At 41.6% G+C, this 18,184-nt stretch overlaps 1 protein-coding gene across 1 annotated transcript; it reads right to left on the bottom strand.

Annotated features, from left to right (window-relative positions):
- Positions 1–558: 558 nt before the first annotated feature.
- On the bottom strand, positions 559–11,617 carry LOC106093948 (uncharacterized). Its single transcript, XM_059368592.1, has 6 exons — positions 11,500–11,617; positions 10,530–11,438; positions 10,146–10,465; positions 7,169–7,250; positions 942–1,832; positions 559–878 (listed from the first exon to the last, which is right to left on the bottom strand). The coding sequence occupies exons 1-6, from the start codon at positions 11,571–11,573 to the stop codon at positions 569–571; spliced, it is 2,586 nt and encodes an 861-aa protein (XP_059224575.1). The 5' UTR covers positions 11,574–11,617; the 3' UTR covers positions 559–568.
- Between the last annotated feature and the right edge of the window lie 6,567 nt (positions 11,618–18,184).

The following is an 18,184-nucleotide window of genomic DNA, read 5'->3' as shown; positions in this document are numbered from 1 at the left end:
GGACTATCGGTTTATATGGGAGCCATATTAGGTAATGGACCGATTCGAACCGTACTTGACACAGTTGCTGGAAGTCATATCGGAACTCTAGTTGCAAAATTTTAGCCAAATCGGACGAAAATTAAGGCTTCCAGGGGCTCAAAACTTCAAATCGAGAGATCGGTTTATATGGGAGCTATATCCAAATCTGAACCAATATGGGTCATTTGCAATCCCCAACGACCTACATCTATGTTACATACATACATCACCTTTTTGTGCGCTGAACACAATATACTGAGCTTCCAATCACTGTATTCGCCATGTCTGCCTCTTACTTAGCCGGTCACTCATTGGCACCTGCGGCTTTGCAGACAAATAAACACAAATCAATTTTTATGTGTAGAAATTTGAATAAACTGGGAATAGTTCGCATATGAATACCTTTCTGAATAACCCATAAATCTAAGCTGCCTTCATAACGTTTGAAATACTTAAATTTTATTGCATCATTTCAAATCTTGAACTATTTGGTTTTCTGCATTGTCTCCTTTCACAAAAACGATTGATTTAAACATTGCTTTGCGTTTCAATCAACCAAAGGATACTTCTCCATAACTTTCAAAGCCATGGCTCTAATACCAGCCCAAGTTTCCTTAACTATGCCATCAATCATTTCAACAGGTGGATCAAATCCTGTTGATCCACCCGCTGGTAACTCCATGGTAAATGATATGGGAAAGCCAGCATTAAAGGCATAATCATCACTGGCGCCAGCAGCCACATACAGAACATTGGTGGAAGAGCCCACGGTGTAGTTGGTGCCACTAGCTGCATAAATGGCCTCTGCACCAGCCTCAGCCACTTCGTGGAGATCAGGCCAAGTGTCAGGCAAATCACTAAAAGAACAAGAGGAAAATTGTCACTAACTCTTAGCAAGCCTTTAAAAATCCATGACTTACGAAGTCCAGCCCCAAGGGTAAAGTATTAATTTACCCGTTGAGTGTAAAGTCAAATACATTTGACCTTTTCTCGGGCCATAGGTTAGGATCAGATCCCTTACCACCATGGCCTCGGGCTCGGAGAAGGGCCTAGGCCCGGCAAATGTTGAAGAACAGGGATCCCCTGAGGCGCCCTCTTCCATCCAGTGAAAATCAAAGTTGCGATTAGGATCCGTCCCATAGCAAATGCCACCTTCATGAAACAAAGGTTTGCGTGTTTTGCGCCACATGCGTGTATCTGGAGACTGCTGACTGTACTCATAACCATCGGCATTAACCACCGGCAAAATAACCCAATCGAAATCCAGCAGCAAATCACGATTTTCTTCAAAATTCTCCACCAATTGATCGATGACATAGAGTGCAGTGGCGGGAGAAATCCATTCACGAGCATGAAAACCACCATCAACTAAATTGACATTTTTATTGTTTCTACCATCTCCATTGGTTATGATCAAAGCTTTTAGTTCACGTTCCTCAAATGAATGTCCCACCTTTTTAAGGAACACTCTATGAGCGTATTTTTGGGCCAAGGATTCCAAGTAAACATTGATGACTGCATGACTGTAATACTGATTGGTACCCAAACGTCCTTGGCCTTTGTAGGGAAATAGTCTTTGCATGGCTTGATTCTTTTCAAAATTTCGTCTTATGGTTGTGCCCACATTTTCATCGATTATCTTGAAGCCTATATCATTTTGCTGCATAATTCTGGCAAAGTCATCAATATGCTTGGGATGTACTATGACCCTTTCAGAGTTTAGGAAATCATAGGCATCTTCCTGCGATGCCAACTTATTTAGCAATTCAAGTTGATTTTCCTCTGTCGTTGATAGTAGAAAAAGTTGATGACTATACGGGAAAGAAAAAAAAGAAAAATGGTACAAAAATTAGAAACTATTTACCAACTGCGGAACAATAGAAGGATGAAAAGGACGATAAAATATGGTACTCCGTCTTGTACTTCTGGGCCCTTGGTTTCAAAGACGGCAATATCGACCTTTTGACACCATACACCAAGTAAAGTTCTAAAATAGACCAAATCGGGACATTTGGATACATCTGCATTATATGTGAGATCGAACCCATTTAAGATCTTGGACCAATTAAAGGCACCGTTTTTATCGGGTTACAAAAATTAGAAACTATTTTCCCACTGCGGAACAATAGAAGGATGAAAAGGACGATAAAATATGGTACTCCGTCTTGTACTTCTGGGCCCTTGGTTTCAAAGACGGCAATATCGACCTTTTGATACCATACACCAAGTAAAGTTCTAAAATAGACCAAATCGGGACATTTAGATACATCTGCATTATATGTGAGATCGAACCCATTTAAGATCTTGGACCAATTAAAGGCACCGTTTTTATCGGGTTTCGTTTAAATTTGGAACATCACCCATATGGCAAATCAGGCCTTACTTGAATTTACGATACCAGCTATAACGAACAATCACCCTAATAAACGTCTTGGGATGAATTTATAAACCGAATAGGAAGTATCGGGACCGCACCTAGATGGCTCACAGATTTTGGGCACTATGGATTCGGGCCGTAACCTCGAAATGGGGCCTGAATCCGAGGATATTCCATTGGCGGTCAATTGAGTGATCAGTCTATAAGTCAACTAAATATACCTGTCTAGACATGGACCAATCTGGACCATGCGGCCAGGTGTTTAATATAATCCGCTGCTAATAATTTCATCCAAATGGGGCATATAATGGACCGAGGGTTATAAATCCCAACGAAATTGGTTTAGGTTAGCTTAATTTAAAAAGTGGGTGCCACGTGTCTCTAAGCCGCAAAAGGCAGGCATTGACATAAGAAATGATCCAATATCTCATCTTTCCCACATGGCCTATACCCATGCTATTACTTGCCGTACCCGTTCTTCATCATTGAGCTCGTACGTCTATGCGTCCAGTTATGATACAGAAAGATATAGTGAGGTCACCATTCTTTCGTATTGCGACCCCTTCTTCCATACCGAGGGGATAGCGTTTGTATCCCAGGTCTCCGCGATTATTGGGGTGATTGCTTGAGCTATGGGGTGTGCTCCAGACCAGCAGGTATACTACCAGCGCCGGCTGATTTGCTGTTTTTTGAGTGAGACTAGAACGGCCTCAATATATTCGATGGTTGGTGGGGCTGTAGATATATCCCTTCGTGCGTTTCGGCGCAAAGAGATGGCCGGAGCTCACATCCTCGGTTACTATTCCTTCGCAGGTGATGAAGCCGAGCCATAGGTCTAATTGTTGTTGGGGTGTTGTTTATTCCGATCCGTCCTCATCTTGTTGCCGCTCATTTGTTTTACTGACTCGTAGACACCACGCATGTTTCCAATATTAGCTGCATTTTCTGCTTGCTCTGCCAGCATATTAAAATATATTCGCTTATCTCTGCGAACTACGCGTTTGACCAGCGAGACGGAGGCGCGATATTCAGTCCTGGCTGCGGTTTTCTACATAGTGCCCAACATCTGTGAGCATTTGCAGTACGCTCCTGAATGTGATACTTCCAATTAAGTTTCCTATCCAAGATCACTCCTAAGTATTTGACATTGTCAGACCTTGTTGAGGAAACGTGGTGTATCAAATCGACCCATCTTCGTATTTTTCGTGAACAGGCATATTTCAGTCTTCTCTGGGTTAACATTGTGACTCCTGGTTCTAGCCCAGTCATATACCATTCCCTCATACTTCGCAATGGCGGTGCACCCAAAAAATGCGTTAATTTCCTTTTACTCTCTACTCTACTTTACTCTACTCTACTCTACTCTACTCTACTCTACTCTACTCTACTCTACTCTACTCTACTCTACTCTACTCTACTCTACTCTACTCTACTCTACTCTACTCTACTCTACTCTACTCTACTCTACTCTACTCTACTCTACTCTACTCTACTCTACTCTACTCTACTCTACTCTACTCTACTCTACTCTACTCTACTCTACTCTACTCTACTCTACTCTACTCTACTCTACTCTACTCTACTCTACTCTACTCTACTCTACTCTACTCTACTCTACTCTACTCTACTCTACTCTACTCTACTCTACTCTACTCTACTCTACTCTACTCTACTCTACTCTACTCTACTCTACTCTACTCTACTCTACTCTACTCTACTCTACTCTACTCTACTCTACTCTACTCTACTCTACTCTACTCTACTCTACTCTACTCTACTCTACTCTACTCTACTCTACTCTACTCTACTCTACTCTACTCTACTCTACTCTACTCTACTCTACTCTACTCTACTCTACTCTACTCTACTCTACTCTACTCTACTCTACTCTACTCTACTCTACTCTACTCTACTCTACTCTACTCTACTCTACTCTACTCTACTCTACTCTACTCTACTCTACTCTACTCTACTCTACTCTACTCTACTCTACTCTACTCTACTCTACTCTACTCTACTCTACTCTACTCTACTCTACTCTACTCTACTCTACTCTACTCTACTCTACTCTACTCTACTCTACTCTACTCTACTCTACTCTACTCTACTCTACTCTACTCTACTCTACTCTACTCTACTCTACTCTACTCTACTCTACTCTACTCTACTCTACTCTACTCTACTCTACTCTACTCTACTCTACTCTACTCTACTCTACTCTACTCTACTCTACTCTACTCTACTCTACTCTACTCTACTCTACTCTACTCTACTCTACTCTACTCTACTCTACTCTACTCTACTCTACTCTACTCTACTCTACTCTACTCTACTCTACTCTACTCTACTCTACTCTACTCTACTCTACTCTACTCTACTCTACTCTACTCTACTCTACTCTACTCTACTCTACTCTACTCTACTCTACTCTACTCTACTCTACTCTACTCTACTCTACTCTACTCTACTCTACTCTACTCTACTCTACTCTACTCTACTCTACTCTACTCTACTCTACTCTACTCTACTCTACTCTACTCTACTCTACTCTACTCTACTCTACTCTACTCTACTCTACTCTACTCTACTCTACTCTACTCTACTCTACTCTACTCTACTCTACTCTACTCTACTCTACTCTACTCTACTCTACTCTACTCTACTCTACTCTACTCTACTCTACTCTACTCTACTCTACTCTACTCTACTCTACTCTACTCTACTCTACTCTACTCTACTCTACTCTACTCTACTCTACTCTACTCTACTCTACTCTACTCTACTCTACTCTACTCTACTCTACTCTACTCTACTCTACTCTACTCTACTCTACTCTACTCTACTCTACTCTACTCTACTCTACTCTACTCTACTCTACTCTACTCTACTCTACTCTACTCTACTCTACTCTACTCTACTCTACTCTACTCTACTCTACTCTACTCTACTCTACTCTACTCTACTCTACTCTACTCTACTCTACTCTACTCTACTCTACTCTACTCTACTCTACTCTACTCTACTCTACTCTACTCTACTCTACTCTACTCTACTCTACTCTACTCTACTCTACTCTACTCTACTCTACTCTACTCTACTCTACTCTACTCTACTCTACTCTACTCTACTCTACTCTACTCTACTCTACTCTACTCTACTCTACTCTACTCTACTCTACTCTACTCTACTCTACTCTACTCTACTCTACTCTACTCTACTCTACTCTACTCTACTCTACTCTACTCTACTCTACTCTACTCTACTCTACTCTACTCTACTCTACTCTACTCTACTCTACTCTACTCTACTCTACTCTACTCTACTCTACTCTACTCTACTCTACTCTACTCTACTCTACTCTACTCTACTCTACTCTACTCTACTCTACTCTACTCTACTCTACTCTACTCTACTCTACTCTACTCTACTCTACTCTACTCTACTCTACTCTACTCTACTCTACTCTACTCTACTCTACTCTACTCTACTCTACTCTACTCTACTCTACTCTACTCTACTCTACTCTACTCTACTCTACTCTACTCTGCTCTACTCTACTCTACTCTACTCTACTCTACTCTACTCTACTCTACTCTACTCTACTCATACTCTACTCTACTCTACTCTACTCTACTCTACTCTACTCTACCTCTAGACCACGGAGTGGTCGAGCCCTTGCTTTTTTATGTCCGGGACTACAGGGGCGCAAGCTACACATCTGAGTTTGTCGTTTATCACCGATCTGGGATATCTTGCTTATGTATTACTACCAGGATGTCTACTCAGGTACATCATTTATTCGGAATGGTTTCAAAAGGGACATAAGGGAATCACTTGCAGTAGTGTGTGAGTATATGGTAGACAGTTAGGTGAGCAACAATCGGTGTTCCTTCTTAGGAAGCAATAAATATGTCCGCATATGGAGGTTTCCTCCTTATTTTGGTCAAGGTCTTACCTGAGGACTCATTATTTAATATCAATCTATTTGCAACAATGATTGATACTAAATTATGAGTCCTGGCTTCCATAGGCTTAAGATGTCAAATCGGGAAATGGGTTTATATGGGAGCTATATCTAAATCTGAACCGATATAACCCATTTGCAATACCCAACAACCTACATCAATATCAAGTATCTGTTCAAAATTTCTAGCGGCTAGTTTTACACGTTCGACGGCTATCGAGATTTCGATGGACAGACATGGCTAGTTCCAATCAGAATTTTGAGACGATCAAGAATATATATACTTTTAGGGTCCTAGATCAATATTTCGAGGTTTTACAAACGGAATGACTTGATTAGTATACCTCCATCTTATGGTGGTGGGCATAAAAATGCTGAATGGAGAACGAGCGGTGACTTCAGGCGCGTCAACGCAGATAGAGAGCCAGAGCGTTACCCCATAACGTGGGTATTAAGAGTTCAGCACGGCCGAACTTAACACGTTTTTACTTGTTTTTTATCTACAATATTTTTTTTTGTTCATAAAAAGAAAACAGTGTACCTCCTTTGTGCCACTTTACAAATAACTGCCACTTTTTTTACAAATGACACTTTTTGTGCCACTATTTGAAAATTTCCAACGGTAACTCTGCATTGGCGGACATATTTATTTCTGCACCACAGTGCCTCCGATTTCTGATTTCTCCGCAATTAATTACATCCTGTGTTTCATATAGTCAACAATGTGTAACCACCAAGCTTTAAAAATTCGTCACTCATTTCAATACTTACCCCTCATAGTTACTTGGCTCCGTTTCAATACTTACCCCTCATAGTTACTTGGCTCCGCAGCGATTAGATATGCAACACAGCCAATAAGGGCTACTGCCACTTGAAATGAACCCATTACTATCAATTAAAATTTGCCTTCTTTGTGAGTACCACCCTCTAGAACTGTTGAAAATCAACTGCCTCACAACGATCGATCGTTCGATCGATCGATGTATCACAGTCGAGTTTAGCGTTTTAGTATCCCATAACATGGACATTATCAAAAATCGATTACAGCTAATAAATAGTTAATCACAACCAATTGGCAAACTATAAACGAATGTCTTAAACTAATTAGCCGATAAGAATGAAGAATACGTTTTTTGTTCTAGACGGAATAGGGAATATTAGGTGTATTAACTCAATTGATTAAACTAAAATTTAATTTAAAAAACCAGTAAGAGCGTGCTAAGTGCGGCCGAGCCGAATCTTATATACCCTCCACCATGGATCGCAAATTGTCGAGTTCGATGCGCGGTATCTCTTTTAAGGCAAACAAAGAATATTGAATAAGAACTGTTATGCTATGGAAGCTATATCAAGTTATAGTCCGATTCGGACCATAAATGAATGCTGAACAATGTAGAAGTTATTGTCTAATATTTCAGTTCTTTGCGCCTTGTAGGGGCTCAAGAAGCAAAATCGGGAGATAGGTTTATATGGCAGCTGTATCAAGCTATTGATCGATTCAGACCATATTAGACACGTATGTTAAAGGTCATGAGAGAAGCCGTTGTACAAAATTTCAGTCAAATCGAACGAGAATTGCGCCCTCTAGAGGCTCAGTAAGTCAAGATCCCAGATCGGTTTATATGGCAGCTATATCAAGTTCTATACCGATCTACGCCACACTTAGCACAGTTATTGGAAGTCATAATAAAACACCTCATGCAAAATTTCAGTCAAATCGAACGATAATTGCGCCCTCTAGAGGCTCAAGAAGTCAAGACCCAAGATCGGTTTATATAACAGCTATAACAAAACATGGACCGATTGGAACCATACTTAGCGCAGTTGTTGGAAGTGATACCAAAACACCTCGTGGAAAATTTCAGTCAAATCGGACGAGAATTGTGCCCTCTAGAGGCTCAAGAAGTCAAGACCCAAGATCGGTTTATATGGCAGCTATATCAAAACATGGATAGATTTGAACCATACATAGCGCAGTTGTTGCAAGTGATACCAAAACACCACGAGCAAAATTTCAGTCAAATCGGGTGAGAATTGCGCCCTCTAGGGGCTCAAGAAGTCAAGACCCAGGATCGGTTTATATAGCAGCTATAACAAAACATGGACCGATTGGAACCATACTTAGCGCAGTTGTTGGAAGTGATACCAAAACAACACGAGCAAAATTTCAGTCAAATCGGACGAGAATTGCGCCCTCTAGAGGCTCAAGAAGTCAAGACCCAAGATCGGTTTATATGGCAGCTATATCAGGATAGATTTGAACCATACATAGCGCAGTTGTTGGAAGTGATACCAAAACACCACGTAAAAACATGGACCGATTTGACCCATTTACAATCCCAACCGATCCACACTAATAAAAAGTATTTGTGCAAACATTCAAGCGGCTAGCTTTACTCCTTCGAAAGTATGCGTGCTTTCGACAGACGGACAGACTGACGGATAGGCGGACGCCCATGGCTAGATCGACTTAAAATGACATGCAAATGCAAATTTTGCCCATCAACATTCCACTAAGGAACAGGGGCAAACTTCTCACATATCAATGAGTGCAGTCCGATTCAAGTCTAAGCTCAATGATAAGGGGCTTCCTTTTTATAGCCGAGTCTGAACGGCGTACCGCAGTGCGACACCTTTTTGGAGAGAAGTTTTACATGGCATAGTACCTCACAAATGTTGCCAGCATTAGGAGGGGAGAACCACCGCTGAAAATTTTTTTCTGATGGTCTCGCCAGGATTCGAACCCAGGCGTTCAGTGTCATAGGCGGTCATGCTAACCTCTGGACTACGGTGGCCTTAAAATGACATGACGATCAAGAATATATATTCTTTATGGGGTCTCAGACGCACATTTCGAGGTGTTACAAACAGAATGACGAAATTAGTATACCCCCATCCTATGGTGGAGGGTATAATAATTTGTTAAAGAAATTCGTATATAAAGGGTGTTGTTTTAGTGTGGCTACACATTTTTATACCCACCGCCATAGGATGGGGGTATACTTATCTAGTCATTCCGTTTGTAACACCTCGAAATATTGGTCAAGGACCCCATAAAGCACATATATTCTTGATCGTCTCGACATTCTGAATCGAACTAGCCATGTCCTTCCGTCCGTCTGTCGAAATCACGATAGGGGTCGAACGCGTAGAGCTAGACGCTTGAAATTTTGCACAGATACTTTATATTGATGTAGGTCGTTGGAGATTGCATATGGGTCATATCGGTTCAGATTTGGATATAGCTCCCATAAATACCAATCTCCTGATTTGACTTCTTAAGCCCCTGGAAGCCGCAATTTTTGTCCAATTTGGCTGAAATTGTGTGCATGGTATTTTGTTATGACTTCCAACAACTGTGCCAAGTACGGTCTATATCGGTCTATAACCAGATATTGCTCCCATATAAACCGTTCTCCCGATTTGACTTCTTGAGCCCCTGGAAGTCTCAATTTTTGTCCGATTTGCCTGAATTGTTCGAGATTGGCCTCTGGCTGTGGCGGTCACCCTTGTTCTTATCTTAAGTCTAAATTCTGACCATAATATTGAATTATTTGCGGTTTATATCTTTGTGTAACCCACGTGCCCTGAAAAACACCCAATATTTGGCTATAATCTGTGTTGCCTTTAATTGGCTACTTCAAATTAATCAACCATTGTCTGAAGATAGTGGCTTTCTCTGGCCATTGATAGATATGCCGGAAGTAGATATACAAATTTTTTAATCAATTAAAAAAAAAAAACTGTTAAATTTTAATTAAGCACTTCAGCATGGAGTAATCTATAAGAATTCCACCCTTTCTGTAGGATATTTCTCAACCACCTTCTTGGCCATGGCACGAATACCAATCCAGGTCTCAGTGACGAAATCATCGATTTTCGAGGCTGGAGGATCGAAACCGGTGAGACCACCACCGGGCAGTTCCATGGTTATGGAAATGGGGAAACCGGCATAGAAGGCATAATCATCACTGGCACCGGCGGCTATATACAAGACATTGGTGGAGGAGCCCACACTGTAGACGGTGCCGGTGGCTTCGAAAATGGCATCACCACCAGCACGGGCAACTTCATCCAAATCCTCCCAGGTATCAGGTAAGTCGCTGTAAGTGGAAATTCATTATGTGAACAAAACTAAACCAGAGCATTGAGTCTCGCCACACTTACGAGGTCCAACCCCATGGATACAAAAGATAATTGCCATAGGAGTGTATGGTCAAATACATGACACCACGCCCCCTCAACGAATGCATTAGGTCACGCACAATCATAGTTTCAGGCTCAGAGAAGGCCTTGGGTCCAGCAAAGGTATCAGAGCAGGGGTTGCTCGAAGCACCCTCTTCATTCCAATGGAAGTCAAAGTTGCGATTGGGATCGGCACCATAACAGGTTTGGCCCATATACTTGTAGGGTTGACGAGTTTTACGCCAAATACGTGCCAAACTGCTGGTCTGGGTGTGCTCATAGCCATCAGGATTGACCACAGGCAAGATGACCCAATCATAGTCCAGCAACAAATCGGCATTCTCAGCAAAATTCTCCACCAATTGGTCGATGGTATACAAATTGGCAGCCGGGGAGATCCATTCACGGGCATGGAAACCACCATCCATGAAGATAATATTTTTTCCCAGGCGTCCATCACCATTGGTAATGGTTATGGTCTTGATGTCACGGCCCTCAAAGGAGCGACCCACCTTCTTGACAAAAACGCGAGTGGGATAACGTGAGGCTAAATCATCAATGTAGGCATTGATTTCCTCATGACTGTAATAGCGATCGGTAGTCAAACGACCTTGGCCATTGAAAGGCATCATTTGGCGCATCATCTTTCTCATTTGGAATTCCTGTTCAATGGTGCGACCAACATTCTCATTGACCACACGATGAGGTAAATCCATGCGGGCCAAGGCATTCAGGAAATTCTCCTCCTCATTGGGCATAACCATGACGCGGGCCACATGGTTGGGGATTTTCTTCAAGGCAAAGAAATCATAGAAATCCTCATTTTTGGAAAGCTCAAAAAGGAAATCGGCTTGCTCCTGGGTACGCGGTATGACCTCGAAGACTTTGTAGCTGAAATAAGAAAATTTGTTTAGAATTAAATACCAAGAGTACATAGAAAAGCCCCACTTACCCATCATAGGCTATGCCTTGACTCAAGGCAATCACTGCCCCCAGCAATAGAATTAAAACACCTGAACGCAGCATTATTCCGGTGATCTGTCGGTGCTAGATCACTGTATGAAACTGATTTCACCGCTACTGCGTTACTTCCCTCTAAATATATTGCAACATTGCTTCTCGATATGTGGGCTCCTACATGTAATCTAATCACTATATTCGTTTTTTTTTTTAATAAATTAATTTCTAATGAATTAAACTCTAATCATAATTTAAATGATTTTTCTTTTAGTTTGAAGTGGGCGCAGAATATCTATAAACGTAGCGAATATTTATTATCATATCAGTTTAACTTGATAGGGAAAAATCAATGGAGATAGGGAAACACTTAGATTGTAGCATAAATCTTTCAGTGAAATCAATGCATCTGTTTGAAAGGGAGAGTACAATAATTATGGTTAAAAGTTGAATGACAAAAGTGAATTTCAGTTCTTAAAGGTATGGGTGTGACGACTTCAATTTTGGTCGTTAAGTCACTTATGTCTCAATGCATGGTAAGGTTAGGTTAGGTAAGAGTGGCACCCCTTTACAGACTCACTTAGACAATTTCAAGTCCATTGTGATACCACAGTAGCGATAGATCAAGGCATCTGGCGGAAATCGAACCCACGACCCCTACACTGGTGATCCTAAAACGCTACCAACTCGGCATAGTGAACGTCCAAATTAGGCCGTAAGACCAGCTAACTTTGCAAAGGTACCCATGTTTGCCCTGATAAGGGAGAGCGGAGAGACCCCTGTTTTATACCCACCACCAAAGGATGGGGTATATTCATTTTATCATTCCGTTTGCATTACATCGAAATATCCATTCCCAAACCTATCTTCTTATATATAACAAGCAAAAAGGCGTTAAGTTCGGCCGGGCCGAACTTTGGATACCCACCACCTCGGGTATATATGTAAACCACCTTTCATCAAAATTCGGTGAAAATTGCATATCTTATGTCACATAGCAGTTATATCGAAATATGATCCAATTTGGACCAAATGCTGATAAGTACAAGTCATTGTTTAATAGCGTATAACAAAATATTGGTCTTTTTAGTTGTTATATCTAAAAATAAACCGATCTGAACTATATACGACACGGATGTCCAAAAGCATAACATAAGTCAGTGTGTCAAATTTCAGTGCAATCGGATTAAAAATGCGCCTTTTATGGGGCCAAGAATTTAAATCGAGAAATCGGTCTATATGGCAGCTATATGCAAATCTTGATCGATCTAGACCAAATTGCAGAAATATGTGGAGGGGCTTAACTTAACTCTTTGTCCCAAATTTCGGCAAAATCGGACAATAAATGCGCTTTTTATGGCCCCAAAACCTAAAACCGAGAAATCAGTCTATATGGCGGCTATATCCAAATCTGGGCCGATCAAATTGAGGGAGAATGTTGAAGGGCCTAACACAACTCACTGCCCCAAATTTCCGCAAAATCGGATAATAAAAGTGGCTTTTATGGGCCTAAGACCCTAAGTTGGAGGATCGGTCTATATGGCTGCTATATCCAAATCTGAACCGATCTGAGCCATATTGACGGAGGATATCGAAGGGCCTAAGACAACTCACTGTCCCACATTTAAGCAAAATCGGATAATAAATGTAGCTTTTAAGGGCGTATGACCCTAAATCGGAGGATCGGTCTATATGGCAGCTATATCCAAACCTGGGCCGATCTAAGCCAAATTGAGGGAGAATGTTGAAGGGCCTAACACAACTCACTGCCCCACATTTCCGCAAAATCGGATAATAAATGTAGCTTTTATGGACCTATGACCCTAAATCGGAGGATCGGTCTATATGGCAGCTATATCCAAATCTGGACCGATCTGGGCCAAATTGACCGAGGATGTCGAAGGGCATAACACAACTCACTGTCCCAAATTTCAGCAAAATCGGATAATAAATGTAGCTTTTATTCGCCTAAGACCCTAAATCGGCTGATCGGTCTATAAGGCAGCTATATCCAAATCTGAACCGATCTGGGCCAAATTGACGAAGAGCGTTGAAGGGCTGAACACAACTAACTGTCTTAAATTTCAGCAAAATCGGATAATAAATGTGGCTTTTATGGGCCTCAGACCCTAAATTGGAGGATCGGTCTATATGGCAGCTATATCCAAATCTGAACCGATCTGGGCCAAATTGACGAAGGACGTTGAAGGGCTGAACACAACTCACTGTCTTAAATTTCAGCAAAATCAGATAATAAAAGTGGCTTTTATGGGCCTAAAACCCTAAATTGGAGGATCGGTCTATATGACAGCTATATCCAAATCTGAACCGATCCGAGCCATATTGACGGAAGTTGTCGAAGGGCCTAAGACAACTCACTGTCTTAAATTTCAGCAAAATCGGATAATAAATGTGGCTTTTATGGGCTTAAGACCCTAAATTGGAGGATCGGTCTATATGGCAGCTATGTATATCCAAATCTGGACCGATCTGAGCCATATTGACGGAAGATGTCGAAGGGCCTAAGACAACGCACTGTCCCAAATTTCAGCAAATTCGGATGATAAATGTGGCTTTTATTGGCCTAAGACCCTAAATCGGCTGATCGGTCTATATGGGGGCTATATCAAGATATAGTCCGATTTAGCCCATCTTCGAACTTAACCTGCTTATGGACAAAAAAAGAGTCTGTGCGAAGTTTCAGCTCAATATCTCTATTTTTGAAGACTGTAGCGTGATTTCAACAGACAGACGGACGGACATGTCTATATCGTCTTAGATTTTTACGCTGGTCAAGAATATATATACTTTATAGGGTCGGAAATGGGTATTTCGATGTGTTGCAATCGGAATGACAAAATGAATATACCCCCATCCGTCGGTGGTGGGTATAAAAATCAACTTGTTTTTGTTTGTTCCGTATAGACTCAAAAACGGCTGAACCGATTACCTTGAAATTTTCACAGATTGTGTTGGTTGGTCCGGAAGGAAACTTAGGCTATATAATATTTTGGTATCGGGAGGGGGCGGACCCTTCCCCTTACCACAAAAGTACTACCCAAAAATAAAAGTGGACCGAACGGGACACTATGGGATTCAAATGAAAGGCATTCGAGAGTAGAGTAGGAATTTCATAATAAAAGTTGGGTCCAAGTTTCTGCGGGGTCGCCCCAGCCCCAAAACCCCTTAAAAAAGGTTTATTTGACGATCATGACAATATCGTATTCGGGAGTAGATTACGTATATGGTCAGGAAGTAGGAAGAGGCTTTATAATTTATTGATAACGGAAGGGGGCGGACCCTCCCCCTTACCCCAAAATCAAAAGTGGACCGATAACGACAATATAGGTATCAAATATAACGAAACTGGCATACAAATTCATGTCGAAGTATAGGGGCTCAATCCACTTCCATAAAAACGCCCAAAATGGGCACATTAGCCAATCACGGACATATGGGACTAGGTTTGTTTGCTCCGTATAGACTAAAAAACGGAAGAACCGATTCGAAATATTCGCATATTGTGTAGGTTGGTCTGAAAGCCAACATAGGCTTCATAACTTTTCGGTATCGGAAGGGGGACAGACCCTCCCGCCCCCCTCGAAGGGGGACAGACCCTTACGCCAAAAACACAACGCAAAATCAAAAGTGGACCGATCAGGACAATATACATATCAAATGATAGGTATTGGATAGTAGAATACGAATATGGTATTAAAATTTGAGTCTAAGTACCCATCGGGCGCCCTATCCCCAAAACTCCCCCAAACAGACATATTGGACATTCATTTCAATATGGGACTCAAATGAAAGGTATTCGAGAGTAGATTTCGAATGTGGCATACAAAGTCAGATCGAAGTATAGGGGATCACGCCGCCCGTCAAAAATGTCTTTAGACCCAATATGACTATATGCTACTTGGCTGAACCGATTTTCTTAAAATTTGCATAGATTGTATACATTTGTCTGGAAAGGAACGTAGACTATAGAATTTTTAGATATCGGGTAAAGGCAGACCCTCCCCCTTACCCCTAAAACACCACCCAAAAACAAACGTGGACCGATAAGGACAATACGGGTATCAAATATAACGAAACTGGCATACAAATTCATGTCGAAGTATATGGGGTCAACCCACTTCCATAAAAACGCCCAAAATTTAACACGGACATATGGGACTCGGTTTGCTTGTTCCGTATAGACTAAAAAACGGCAGAACCGATTTGAAATATTGGCATATTGTGTAGGTTGGTCTGAAAGCCATTACAGGCTTCATAATTTTTCGGTATCGGAAGGGGGACGAACCCTCCCCCTTACGCCAAAAACAAAACCCAAAATCAAAAGTGGACCGATCAGGACAATATACATATCAAATGATAGGTATTGGAGAGTAGAATACGAATATGGTATTAAAATTTGAGTCTAAGTACCCATCGGGCGCCCTATCCCCAAAACTCCCCCAAACAGACATATTGGACGTTCATTTCAATATGGGACTCAAATGAAAGGTATTCGAGAGTAGATTTCGAATGTGGCATACAAAGTCAGATCGAAGTATAGGGAATCACGCCACCCGTCAAAAATGTTTTTAGACCCAATATGACTATATGATACTTGGCTGAACCGATTTTCTTAAAATCTCTCTGACACGTCCTTTCATTGGAGTGCAATATATATTCTCGGTAATCCTACATAACAGTTTGACGTTGCATTTATTGTGAGGAGAGGGTCGGTACCCCCCGACGCTAAGAACCAAACCACAATTTATTTGAGTCTTTTATTGTCGCGATCTACTGTCCTGATCTACTGAAACCGCAGGTTTACTTGAATCCTTATAACAAAATTAGATTCGAAATATACTGTCATAGACCCTTCTTTTAATGGACATATTATGCCGATCGAATTACCTATTGAAGTGTTTTTAGTGGGTGGGCCGGTCCCAGACTCTGTCCTAATTGTGCATGCCAGATTCGTAGTCAAGTCCCAAAGACCTTTTATTTGATACCCATCTTTTGATTGGGGAGGCCCACTAGACACCTTGAACCAAATTCTTTGAACAGATGTGTACTCAGCTTCCACATATCTTTCGTTTGATACCCATATTGTCTGAATGGATAAACATGTCTTGTTGAGGGGTTTTGGGAGGTGGGGGCGCCTCAGACACCAAGGAATACATTTTTATATAAGCATTGGACTCAAGCTTTAAATAGCTTTCATTTGACTCAAGCTTTAAATAGCTTTTATTTGATGATATCCATATTTTCCCAATCGGTAAATTTGTCGGCGACCGGGGCTAATGGGCTCCCCGGTAGCCGAGTTGATAGCGTGCTTGGATTACCAGTGCGGCGTCGTGGGTTCGATTCCCGCGAGAAGCCTTGGTCTGTCGCTACCGTGGTATCACAATGGGCATAAAATTGTCTAAGTCTATAAAGGACTGCCACTCTTACCTAACCTGCTAGGGAATTTTAGACGGTGAAGAGGGGCCTCAGACGCCAAAAATATTTTTTTGACTCAGATTTGTACTCTACTTTTAAATACCTTTTGTTTGATACCCATATTACTCAAAGCGGTCAAAGTGTCCTGTTGGGTAACACTTAGGGTAACCTTTTAATGCCAAGTTCGTACTCTACTCACAAATACCTTTCATTTGATACTCATATTGCCCAAAGCGGTGAAAGTGCCCTCTTGGGGTGTGAACTCCCCGAAACTTAAGAGTGAAATTTTTATACCAAATTCGTACTCTACTCTTAAATACCTTTCATTTGATACCCATATTGTCCCAATCGGTGCACATGTCCGTTCCGGTGGGTTTTGGGATGGGGCGTCCCCCCAAGTTATTTGACCCCAAAATATTTTACCAATTTCATGTTTTTGGGGTACCATGAGGGGGCATACATGAAATTTCGCTTAAATCAGTGCACGCATCTCCGAGATCTGTTTTTTTTTTGAAAATTCGGGTATGGGGGAGGGTCCGCTCCCCCTTCGGATATCAAAGAATGTAGTAACCTATTTTCACCGGGGGCTCAAGCTCTACCATCTGTAAAAATTTCTTGAAAATTGGTTGAGCCGTTTTCGAGTCTATACGGAATAAACAAACAAACAAACAAAGCGCAACAATTTCATTTTTATATAATAGAAAATTTAAGATGAATAGGAAGAGGAGGATGATGATGAGTATGAAGACATCACATCGTGGATGTAAAGGTCGCATTAAATATGCCCCTGAGGGCATTTAAATGTGATTGTCAAATCCACACGGCAATACCTGGGTAGTGCCAAAGACAACAATAGGGAGCGCGTCCCCCGCCACTAATGGGCATTTTAGGTCGCTACGGGATCGAGGGGCCTTTGCCCCAGAAACGGACTTCAGGATTTCGTTCCTGGGTTCAGAATTTTATTTAAGTAACATGTGCGGAAGAGTCGCCAGCTGTGGGGAACGCAGTGGATTTGATGTTTGACATTACAATTTCTCCACCCTCCACCATAGGATGGGGGTATACGAGTTTCGTCATTCTGTTTGTAAGACCTCGAAATATGCATCTGAGACCCCATAAAGTATATATATTCTTGATCGTCATGTCATTTTAAGTCGATCTAGCCATTTCCGTCCGTCTGTCCGTACGTCCGTCCGTCTGTCTGTCGAAAGCACGCAAACTTTCGAAGAAGTAAAGCTAGCCGC

Source organism: Stomoxys calcitrans, chromosome 1 (assembly GCF_963082655.1).
Source record: "Stomoxys calcitrans chromosome 1, idStoCalc2.1, whole genome shotgun sequence".
In the NCBI taxonomy this organism is placed as follows: Eukaryota; Metazoa; Arthropoda; class Insecta; order Diptera; family Muscidae; genus Stomoxys; species Stomoxys calcitrans.
Note: the sequence above shows the minus strand (reverse complement) of the source record. Positions and strands in the feature narration are given on the sequence as shown.